Consider the following 11,703-nt stretch of genomic DNA (forward strand, 5'->3'; position numbering starts at 1 on the left):
CTTCTTGAGACCCCATAGGGATAACCAGGGAGCTTTCAGTCTCTTGGCCTGCACGACTTCCCTTTCCTGTTTTATATCTGGAACCTGCTCCTGACCTGAAGCACTGGCTCACCTGTGCCAATGGCTCCAAACTTACTCTTCCACCTTTGCCACTTGATTTTACAGCAAATATGCCCTTCCCTAAGACAGGCACAGCTTCTGAATCTGGGATGGACCCAAAAGAACACACTCTGTCCTCTTCCTTAAAATAGACTTTATTTCATTGAGTTTTCTTCCATTTAAAAAGAGAGATTTTTCAGGTACAAATGATGTGAGGTTTTAGAGGCTGCACAGTCATTGAACCTACAGTATAACAAACCTTGAGGACAGGGTTTCCCAACCCTGTCCTGGAGACCACAGTCAGTCGGGTTTTCAGGATATGCAGAATGAATATGCATGAGACTCAGTCTATGTAAATGTATCTCATGCATATTCATTGTGGATATCCTGAAAACCCAACTGGCCATGGGGTCCCCAGGACAGGTTTGGGAAGCCCTGGTTTAGGACAAAAATTAAGACAAAGTTACAAACCTGTCCTATGGCACCTAATAAAAGCTGCTCTTGCACACTTTGGTTTAAAACGACAGGCTTAATTATTTAGGGAACTTTCAAAAGTGCTTATAAATACCTTTATGGAGGGAAAAACACCTCAGGTCAAAGGGATACAACCTCCGTCATACATTCATGGTCGTAAAAGAAAGACCACAGCCACCGACTTCACACATACAAAAGGCATTTTTTTGGTAAATAAATATTTCGGTGTATCTAACCACTGGTCTTAGTAACCACGTGCATTAAGTACAGGCTTCCCTGGTCATATTAAAAATAAAGTGCAAAAGCCGCATAGTCCAAGATTATAAATGCTAGTTAACTCGTACACAGACTCAGAAAGGCTTTTCTGCCTGACACGTGTTCGCCCGTGCATTTTATGTAATTTCGAACACCTCACACTGTGAATGCTAAGTCCACACTCTGTCCTGGGCTAAAGTCTTCTACGTGTCTCTCTTTCCACGAGTCCTGCGGGCACTCTGTGACATTGCAGGTACCTTCAAAAATATAGCTTTTTGAGGGGTTCCTTTTGTGAGCAGGCCGGATGAGTGTGGCAGCAAAAGTCTTCTGCTGTGGAGGGGGAGAAGAAAAGAAAAAAGCATTATCTACTTCAGTCAGCATCGGTGCAGTCAAATTCATGCCTCCAGTACTTTTCGCCCGTTCTCGCTGTTTAATATAAATCGACGATGGCTGAAATGGGGAGGAGACAGACGCAGGGGCTTGGCCCAGGGTTCAGAGCTTCCTTCACTCTAGGTCGATGGCTCACACTTGTAGTGGCCGAGCGTGGCCAATGTGGAACGGGGATGGTGCACCCAGTCCCGCGTCACTAAAAACCGGCCAAGTTTGGCATTAACTAGCACCACAGCCGGCAACCCCAGCAGAGAGGCTAAATCCTGCCCGGGCCTGAACTATTACCCTCTCAGACCAGGGCTGGGGCACATTGCCAGGGAAGTGGAGGGTAGAAATAAAAGATTGTGGTTTCCAGGGCCGTGATTTGGGCACCTTTACACCCACACACACAAACCCACCCACCCCAAAAGTGTGCACTTTCAATAAAGAGATACTGTGGAAACCAAACGCGCTATTGTCCTGAAATAGTAGTTTCTGTGTCATTAAGGGAGACACTTAAGCTGTACCAAAAGTCATGTACAAAGTTGTCCATTCTAAGCTTTTTTTTAAAATAGATTTTACAGGAATTTTCTATAAAAAAAAAAAAATAAAAATCACGACAAAAATAATTAAAGTGGCTGAAGTGGCTCCAGACAGCATAAGATTACAAAGACTGCAAAACAAAAGTTACATTGTACATCAATGCAAATTGTATGGAAAAAAGTACAGTATTTCTATGAAGCTGAATCTGGTTTTTTTCCCCATTTTGCTAAGGATCAGATGCATTATTCCCATGTAGACCACAGCCCATTCTCCATATATATATTTTTTATTTACAAACATTTGATATTCTGCTTTTTTGCCAAGCGTGGTCTGAAAATGGTTCTCCATGTTACTGGGCAGCAGTAAGTAGCACTGCGTACCAGTGTAACAGCAGGACGTCCCGGGATAGGGAAACCTTTGGGCTCTCTTAATGAGCACTGACGGAAGACCTGCTTGAAGACCAATGCCTTTGCTTTTGTTTTTTCCCGGAAAGTGAGGCAGCGTGCTTCCCGGCCGATGGGTTAGTAGAACCTCATTCCTTGCACTCTTGTGCAGTTCCCTTCGGCAGAGGTCAGGGGCGGGAGGGCCTTTCGTCAGGATCGGAGTTCTCTGGCAAGACAACAGGAAAAATACTCCAAGGCCCGTTTCTTCACACATTGGAAGACCAAAGCAGAGGAGTTTTGGAATTTGATCCTGGTTGCCAGTGCGATTTTTGACAGGATGGGCCTTATTTGGTCCTGGCCAGGATTCAGGCTGCAATGTTTGGAGCGAGTTGTAGTTGCTCGAGGCAAGTCAGGGAGATACCATTCACCAGAGAGAGTTACAAACGACCGATGCAAGGTTATGCAGATCGAGGTACGTTGCGTGACTGGTGGAGGTACCTAGAGGAGGCTCTCACTGCCTTAGAGATGGGGGGATTCCATCATGAGATTAGGGTGGAGCTGAACCCCTAAGTTTCGTACAGATTCTTTGGGCTGGGAAGGACAGAGTCCTGAGGTGCTCCACACACGGTTCATTGGCCCACATGACAGACTGAGTTCTGTTGGACAGAAAAGATTCAAGCCATTTAAGGGCAGAACCTTCAGTACCAATATTCCCTCGGCACTGAAGCGGGAGTCTAATCAACTGCGTCAACGGCTGCAGAAAGATCTATTCAGACTGGGATGGAGTCATCCCCTCGATCTGCATTTAAGATGAATACCACTGGTGATGGATTCAGTACTGCGGCCTTTCCTGAAGCCGGACTGGTGGGGATTCAAGATGTTTCACTATTTGAGGAGAGGAGTTGGAAGTAGACTATGGATAAGAAAGGGAGAATGCAGACTGGGCGACAGTGATCAATTATTTGAGGGTCAGGGCCTGGTTTCATTACCACTTTAAGTCTGTCAGGAAGGCAGCATGGAGATAAGATGCCACTCATTATATTGGAAAGCCAGAGGCTGTGAATGAGTCTAGGGAGAACTGGGTCTAGTGGAGGAGATTTTCCACCTCTTGGAGGAAGTCAGACAGTGTGGTTCTGTCTGGAGAGAGTTGGGGTGCTCCTGTGGATAAAGAGTGCGATCAATAAGGGAGGTGTGAAAGGAAGATCATATTGCTAGTGAAGTGATTTCAGATACAGGTTTGCAGAGAGTTCAAACTGTTATTTTTGGATGGGTCATAGAAAGTCCTAGTTTGTTGACGTGGTCCTTTTTTGCCTGTCGAACGACTGCTTTATATTTCTCTGCATGCTCCTTGCAGCTGAGATTCAGTCAGTTCAGTATCTAGAAAGAAACCCAAGGTATCGCTACAGAATAAGATAAACATCTAACCACTCATCTTTTTTTTCCCCAGACATAGGAACAAAATTCAAAAACTACATTTATGCGTTAAAAGAAAAAAAAAATCACTCCACGTACATCACTGACAGTATCCACTGGAGAGCTTATGAATCTTTGCACTGAAGTTCTGTCGTGATATCTACGACCATGATTCATTTCATTTGTACTGCAGTTGCTTGCCGGCAGATTATTATAATACTTCTGGAAAAACAAACAAACAAAGCACATTTAAACTCTAGAACAGCTTCTCACACCACTCAACACAAACCTGAATTTACACACAGGCCTAGAAGCAGCAGGTTTCCTGACACACCGTCTCTCCCCCTCCCCCAACAACTCCCACTCCCAGACTGGACGAGGGGGAAGGGAAGGAGGAGACCCCTCCCCTCCCTTCCACAGGAAGTGACGAGTTCTTGTTGGCGTGAGCTAAGAAATGTCTCACTATCAGGCCAATACAGTAAAGTCCGCGGGAGAGCGGGCAAACGCCACTCACTGGTGCGCGCGATGCAGTATTTAAATTAGGTCCGGTGGTAGATCCGGGCAAAAGGAGGCGCTAGGGACACTAGCACGTCCCTAGTGCCTCCTTTTTGACAGGAGCGGGGGCTGTCAGCGGGTTTGACAGCCGACGCTCAATTTTGCCGGTGTCGGTTCTCGAACCCGCTGACAGCCACGGGCTCGGAAACCGCCCGCCGGCAAAATTGAGCGTCCGGTTTTCGGCCCGACAGCCATGGGCCGAATTCAATTTTTTTTTTTAACTTTTTTTTACTCTTCGGGACCTCCGCCTTAATAGCGCTATGATTTTAAGTCGGAGGGTGCACAGAAAAGCAGTTTTTACTGCTTTTCTGTGCACTTTCCTGGTGCCGGAAGAAATTAGCGCTGACCTTTGGGTCGGCACTAATTTCTGAAAGTAAAATGTGCGGCTTGGCTGCACATTTTACTTTCTGTATCCCGCGCGCATACCTAATAGGGCCATCAACGTGCATTTGCATGTTGAGGGCGCTATTAGGTGCCGCGGGTTGGACGCGCGGTTTCCTCCCCTTACTGAATAAGGGGTAAGGGAAAACGCGCGTCCAAGTGCAGGCTAACATTGCGCTCCGTTGGCACAGATTCTTAGCAGGGCTGGATTTTAAAACCGGGACACCTCTGTCAGGCTCAAGACGCGATGCTCAGCCCGACAGAGGAGGAGGATGCACCTGGGATGCTGTACGGTTGCCGACCTCTTCTTTTCTCACTGCTTGCAGTGGTTAATGAAGGGATGACGGGGTGGAGGGGAGGGGTAGATTGCACTGCCTGACTGCCGCCACTCTTCCTCTTCCGGGGCAGGCATGCACCATCCATCGCCATCAATGGTTTTGCTAGGACTAGCCGAGTCTGCGGGGGGGGTGGGGGTGGCTGGGGCTCCTGGCTGTGGGAACAGGGAGGAGTCTGATGCTGTTGCTCGCCGGCCCAAATTCTGGTGTGGCCCCTGTAGGCCCTCCCCCCCCATTTCAACACCTATGATTCTCATAGCAACCTTGTATGAAAACATAGGAGAAATGTACTCTTATCCTTTTGAGCTCTTCTGCAGATTGCTCAATTCCTACAGCAGCAGCAATAATTTGGCACTCAGCCATTGGGTTTCTGCTTGTTTATTCTGCCACAGGGTGCCCAGTGCTGCCCTCAGAATTAACCCTCGCTGCTCAGACTTACGCTGAGATAACGGGGAGCGTCTATAGCTCAAGGCCACAGTGAACAACGTGGGGAGAAAATGAATTGGTTCTTTTAGCCTCAGCTACCTTGCTGCTGCCCCCTCCCAATTCCAAGAACCGAAGCCCTCTCTTGGTGGATGAGAAAATGTCCTTGGGACGATGCATCCGCTGCCGCTCAGATTAAATTTGCGTGAGGCGGGAACGGACTCCGGCCTAGTGCTTTGCTGGGACGCTGCTGCCCCCTGCTGCTCATCCAGCCAGAGATGTAAAAGCAGAGACAGCTGCATTTCACAAAGCCCAATCTGAATGTGCAAACAGGCTTCCAGAATCCTCATTACGAAAACTACAACTCAATAGTGAAAAACGTCTATGGAACAGAGGTGATGTCCACTGAACAGTAACGGGAGGCCTTCAGCTTCCTTCCTCTGTCCTATGGGCTCAGATCTTTCATTTTGTCTTTTTCACCTGGCAGATTCCTCCTGCTCCTGTTGGCCTTCAGCTAGAACCAGGGCCGGGATCTGCCACCATGAGATTTTCTTCTCCCCTTGTTTTGTACCCCCTCCCAATGCAGCCAGCCTGGTCATTGCAAGCATCAGTTAGTCATGCATCCTAACTAGCCACTAAGCATCACCATTGCACCACTGGGACCTCCCTCCCAGGGACTGTGAATGCAGCCTCCCACCAGCCGACCTGAGGAGAGGGAGTCAAACCCAGGCCCCCATGGTCAGCAGGCCGACCCGAGACCTTCTGTTCTGCAGCACACGAGCTAAGAGTCGTACTGGCCTGGAGGAAAGCCAAGCACCTCTGCAGGCTGTAATACTTTTTCTGAAGAAGGGACCTGTGCTCTCCAAAGCTCATTTCCAGCATCTCTGAACAATTCTAAGGTGGCACCAATGAAAAGGTATCACAGTATGCAGAACAAGCCTGTACAAGGGACACGGTTATTCTAAATAGACATACGTGTGCAAAATATACGCACAATCACCCATTAAAAGTCACGAATATGTGAAAGGAAATGCGACAGATTGACTGTGAAATAATTCTGCTGTGAGCACTGCATTAACATTCCATTCCTAAGTCACATTCAGGCCGATACAGTACAGCGCGGTGGAGCGCACTGTTAGCCCGCGTTTGACGTGCTATTTTTACCCCTTATACAGTAAGGGGTAACAGCACGTCAAATGCGTGGCCAACCTGCCCCCCCGAAACATGCAAATGCATGTTGATGGCCCTATTAGTTATTCCCGTGCGATACAGAAAGTAACGCCTGCCCAAAGGCTGGCGTTAATTTCGGCCGACACCGGGAACGTGTACAGAAAAGCAATAAAAACTGCTTTTCTGTGCACCCTCAGACTTAATATCACAGCGATATTAATGCGGAGGCCCCAAAAGTAAAAAAAAACAAACCAAAACCCCCAAACAATTAAAAATCTGCCTGAGGCCCAGAAGTCTGACGCTCAATTTTGCCGGCATCCGTTTTCCGAACCTGTAGCTGTCAGCGGGTTCGAGAACAGACGATGGTAAAATTGAGCGTCGGCTGTCCCTAGCGCCTTCTTTTATCACTGGCCCTCATTTGCATGTTGTTCCCTCCTGAATCGCGCGCACAGGAGAGTGGCCTGGGCGCTTGCTGGCTCTCCTGCGACTTTTACTGAATCGGCCTGATTATATTACAGGCTAAGGAGCTAAGACTATCCGTGCACAGGCAGAGGCTAGTCTGTGCACGGATGTGGTATTTGCTCTGCTCTTTATCCTGCACACTACAGTATATGTAGCACACACAGATGGCATCCACTAATTTCCTGGCTCACGTTTACCTCACACTGCTCAGTGGTACGAGCCATGAACTCCGCGATGGTAGCAAATGAAGACTCCAGCCCTGGGTAGTCAGCTTCAGCCTGGCATCAAAAACAAAAGGGTCACGTTACACGGAGAAACAGTAAAAAGTATCAGCAGGATGATAAAGCACAGTTAACACTACCGGAGGAGCCTAAATCGGTCAGACATGCACAATGATGTTTCCCAAAAAAAAACTTTACAGCACATGAATCACTGCTTGGGTCAGAGTTCTGCATCAGGATAGGGAATGACTTAATGAGACACTCGGGATAGCTGATTTCAGGACTAAGTCTTGAAGATGACTTCACCGTCTCATGAATTCTGGGATACCAGCAGGTTTCAGGAAAAACCAACCGGTTGCATAATCTCTGCACTAAAGCAGAAGTATCCCCTCCACTCACTCAACTCAGACTGTATCGGAACCAGACAAAGTGAAAGCTGACCCCAGACTAGTCTGGGCAGTTTCCATACCTCTATTCTTCTCAGGATTAGTAGAAAACACATGCAAGATTCATTTTAGAGAACCTGCTAGAAATATTGCTGCTCGGCCATGTGCAGCACTTTTTCAGTTTCTAGCCTCAGCCTTCCTGCATAATAACATAGTAAGCGACAGAACACACACACAAAAAAAAAAGTATTTGGCCCATTCAGTCTGCTCAGTTATCCTGTCTGCACTGCTAAGGAGACACCCCAGCTGCCAGCCACAGTGGGAGCACCTGCAATATTTCTCCTTATCCAGGATAGTTTGCCTCATCTTCCTCCTTTGCATGAGAGTTCCTGATGGTGAACAAGAGGCTGAGAACAGTGACCTCCGTACACTGATAGCACAATTAACGGAAGAAGGTAGGCCTAACCAGATAACTAAAAACACAAAAATCCTACAAAGAGAGAAAATGTATGGGAAGAAAATATGTTTAACTGCTAGCTTGTGTGTTTTGTTTTTACTATACCTTCACGTCTGCTCTTGCAAGATGAGGCCATAAAATGACTATGCAATCTGTCATTACTCTTGCTGGGTTCTTTTTAACCTTCAATACTTGAACATTAAGTCTGGCTCGGTACAGATGTTTTCAGCAGCACACGCAAACAAGCCCAAACCTGATACTTTGTAGTTACACTGTGTGCGATGTTTATACCACATCTGAGGAAAGCCTTATGTTTACTGCACGTTTTATCATAGACTGGGAAATACCACGAAGATACTCTAACTCACCTGTACAACGTAACCCTAAAGATTATGAGCTGCATGTTATAAAAAGGTTTTGGGATGCATTTTAATGATGCTGGAATCATAACATTGGAATGCGTACTGCTATCAAGCTTTAAGGACTTTGATAGATGGCATTTGACAGCTCTAAGTCCTTGACTGATTTAAACTTGATTTAATCGGAATAGCTCTCTCTGTTCTGATTTCATACTTTACCCTTAAAACAAAGAGGATGTCCCACCACCACCTTAAAAATCTGACCCACCACTTCCCTCTTTCTATCTCAGTGGTGGTGCCTCATCCTCCTGTTTCCCTCAGCCCGTAACCTTGGGATCAGCTTTGATGTCCCTCTCTAAAACACATCCAAAACACTGCTAAAGCGTGCCGTTCCTTCCTCTCTAACCACTAGAATTCCTCCCTTCCGTTCTGAGCCGGCTTCCAAGACAATCATCCACTCTCTTATCACCTTCCACTTAGACTACTGCAACTTGCTGTTTGCAGGCCTCCCACTGAACCAGCTTTCTTTCCTGCAATCGACTCAATATTCAGCTGCATGGCTTATCTTCCTTCAAGGTCACCATGACCCCGTAACCCATCTTTTCATGTCTCTCCGTTAGCTCCCTGTCCGCTTCCGCATAGTTCAAGCTTCTCTTACGTGCCTACAAATGCAATCACTCTGCAACTGCTCGTTATCCATCATCACTTCTCTGCCCCCTACACCCTTCCTCATGAACTCTGTTCACTGGGCAGGTCGCTCTTATCTGTGCCCTTGTCCTCCAGCCTCCAATTCCTGACTCAGTGCTTGCCACCTTGCCGCGCTGTACGCCTGGAATAGACTCCCAGAGTCGGTGTGTCCTGCTCCCTCTGTGGCCACATTCAAAGCCAGTCTAAAAAAAATTCATCTTTCTCAGGTTGCCTTTAACTCCCAACCACGTCTCTACAATAAACACACTTTCCATAGACTCGTCTGTAAGTGCATGGAACAGGGACAGTCTCTTGTGTGCATGTGCGGTGCTGCTTATGTCTAGTAGTGTTTTATAAGTCATAAATAGCAGCAGTAGTGTTTTGCAATCAGTGCCTCTCAAAATGCTGTTTTCGGACATCCAAGGAACTGCATCGTCACGCCTCTTTACATGGCAAAGTATAGATTATGGTAACTTGCTCCATAATGATGGTGGCGAAATTTAGGTGAGCTTAGAGCAATGTCCGTTTCATTGAAACCTACCTCCATTTGCTTTGTGCTTCCTTCTTTGTCCTCCCCTTGACTCGCGGCCTCTCTAAAATGAGTTTGTAAGGTAACAGCCGGCCAAGTCACCTCTCGGTTTTTTGCACGCTGCAGAACTTCCAGGCCGAGTCTGGCTGTTCGTTCCAGGGAACGCTTCATCCAGGTGTAGTTGGTGTCCATCTGTCAAATTTAGGAAAATAAGTGAAATTTGAAAAAATCCCCCCTCAACCAACCTTGTATGAAAAAAAAAAAAATTAAAAATAAAATGAACATTTTTCTCTAAATACTACTTACAGAGACTCTCATGATCTGTACTGGGCAGATGTAACCTGAAAGAGTAAGGCCTGGCCTGGGTGCAGAACCACAGAGTCCATCTGCACAGAGCTACAAGGGGACTGCACATTTTGCTGCAGTTACTTACCATTTTCCTATTTTTTTTTAATTACTGGGTTTTTCTATAATTCAGGTAGAAAATAATACCATAGTACACATATAGTAATGTAACAGACACGATACAAACAAAATGAAGGTTCAAAGTATACTGAGGCAGTTGGCAGATATCCATTACCAGGACACATCTTGAATTTCTTGGTGCCTGGGAGCAGCTTGCTAAGCAGTTCTCTACTGACCCTTCACAGGTTACATCAGGCTGCCAACCTGATTTAACTAATTTTCAAAAGCCTTAAAGTGAGTGGCATGAGCTAAAAGCGATCTAGATAAAGGCCTTCCTGGAGAGTTTTGTATTTTAGTGGCATGTGCATATCGCAGCCAGAAACACACATTCCTCAAAAAGATTCCACTTACAAAACAGTCTCACGCAGGATCAGGTGATTGTCTTGGCAAATTTTTTTTTTTTTGCATGCATAATGGATGACAAATTCCACTGTAGCCCAGCTTGGCTTGGAAAACAGAACTGACAGCCCAAACCACCCAGAACTTCATGGGGGAGTCAGTGAGAGAAACCCTAAACCGACAGCACTAAGGAATGATTCGGAAAGGCTTAGGGAAAGACTTCTTTTTTGTGGTGTTTCTGCTACCCTCCTCCATGCCCCTTGAGTGTCAGACAATACCCTCGCTCTCATTTATTTACTCTAAAGTTGTCTCCCTGCTGCCAAGCAAAATGCACCCGCGCAGGCTAACCAGGGCTTAGGCTGGGTGCATCACGAATTATGTTTCTTCGATTTCTATAAAAGTCTTACAACGCCCAACAAAACGATTCTCTCTCTACCTCCTACACAAACCATCAGTCTCCGGAGTAGTCAGCAAATGAGTATGCACGCAGTATACAAACGGACATTTCTGCGAATAGATCAGAGAAGCCCAGCAGAACTGTAACCGTTCACAGACCTCGAATGTCAGCTGTTAAACATTTCTGAGCAGGAAGAGGGCAAGGTCCCTGCCTCCCAGGAGCATGCACTCCCCTGCCTCCACGCGCTGCTGGGCATGCCCACCCCCTGCCGAGCCTGTGCCCACCCCCTGCCCAGCAGTAAGCCTGCACGTGGTGCCATGCATGCATGCCCACCCCCGGCTGCACCGTGCCTCAGCTGGGGAAAGGACCGTCACCTCCTCGGATTCCGCCTACCGCGGCACCGTGCAGGAAGTCCGCGCCGCCGGGCCTTGACGGTGCAGCAGCGGCACTTTTATAGAGGAAAGCGCGGGGTAAGGGGTCCGTCACAATGTCGCCGAGGCCGGCCAGCGCCTCACTGACAGGCGGCCGCCGCCGCCGCAGGCGCTTCCGTCCCCCAGCGCCTTCCCCGCCGCTTGGCAGGCTGGGAGTTGTAGTCCCGAGCCCGCGCATGCGCGCGCGCGCTCCGGCAGCCTTAGCCACGCGCCGGGGAGGACTTGCGCTGGGCCGTCGGAAGGGGCGGAGCGCACGAGGGTCCGCCCCACGCGCTGTGCCTGTCCTGCGGGCGGCGGGGAGGGGAGCCTGCGCCACAGCCGTAGTGGGCGAGCTCGCCCTCTCCCCCTCCCCGGATCGCGGTATTGTCCGGCGAGCGATGCTCCTGGATGAAGGGTACACTCGCTGCCAGCGTAACATTGATATTGGACCCATGAGTCAGGGAAGATTTGGTTCAACTTTTGATTCTGAATTAAATTGTTACCGAGCTTCAGTCCCATACCAGTGATAGGCGGGAGAGGTCTTCTAAGAGCCCCTTGTTAAACTGCCTGCATCGCTTCAAGGTCCGCGGG

At 48.0% G+C, this 11,703-nt stretch overlaps 1 protein-coding gene across 6 annotated transcripts; it reads right to left on the reverse strand.

Annotated features, from left to right (window-relative positions):
- Positions 1-238: 238 nt before the first annotated feature.
- On the reverse strand, positions 239-11,326 carry AKIP1 (A-kinase interacting protein 1). 6 transcript variants are annotated; one of them, XM_029582707.1, is made up of 5 exons: positions 11,096-11,326; positions 9,514-9,693; positions 7,060-7,140; positions 3,636-3,758; positions 239-1,155 (listed from the first exon to the last, which is right to left on the reverse strand). In XM_029582707.1, the coding sequence occupies exons 1-5, from the start codon at positions 11,309-11,311 to the stop codon at positions 985-987; spliced, it is 771 nt and encodes a 256-aa protein (XP_029438567.1). In that variant the 5' UTR covers positions 11,312-11,326; the 3' UTR covers positions 239-984. The 6 variants fall into 6 exon arrangements, with proteins under 6 accessions (XP_029438567.1, XP_029438566.1, XP_029438570.1 ...); XM_029582706.1 differs by having other exon boundaries at positions 239-1,158; XM_029582710.1 differs by having other exon boundaries at positions 239-1,158; positions 11,077-11,291.
- Between the last annotated feature and the right edge of the window lie 377 nt (positions 11,327-11,703).

This window comes from Rhinatrema bivittatum, chromosome 17 (genome assembly GCF_901001135.1).
Source record: "Rhinatrema bivittatum chromosome 17, aRhiBiv1.1, whole genome shotgun sequence".
NCBI classification, from domain to species: Eukaryota; Metazoa; Chordata; class Amphibia; order Gymnophiona; family Rhinatrematidae; genus Rhinatrema; species Rhinatrema bivittatum.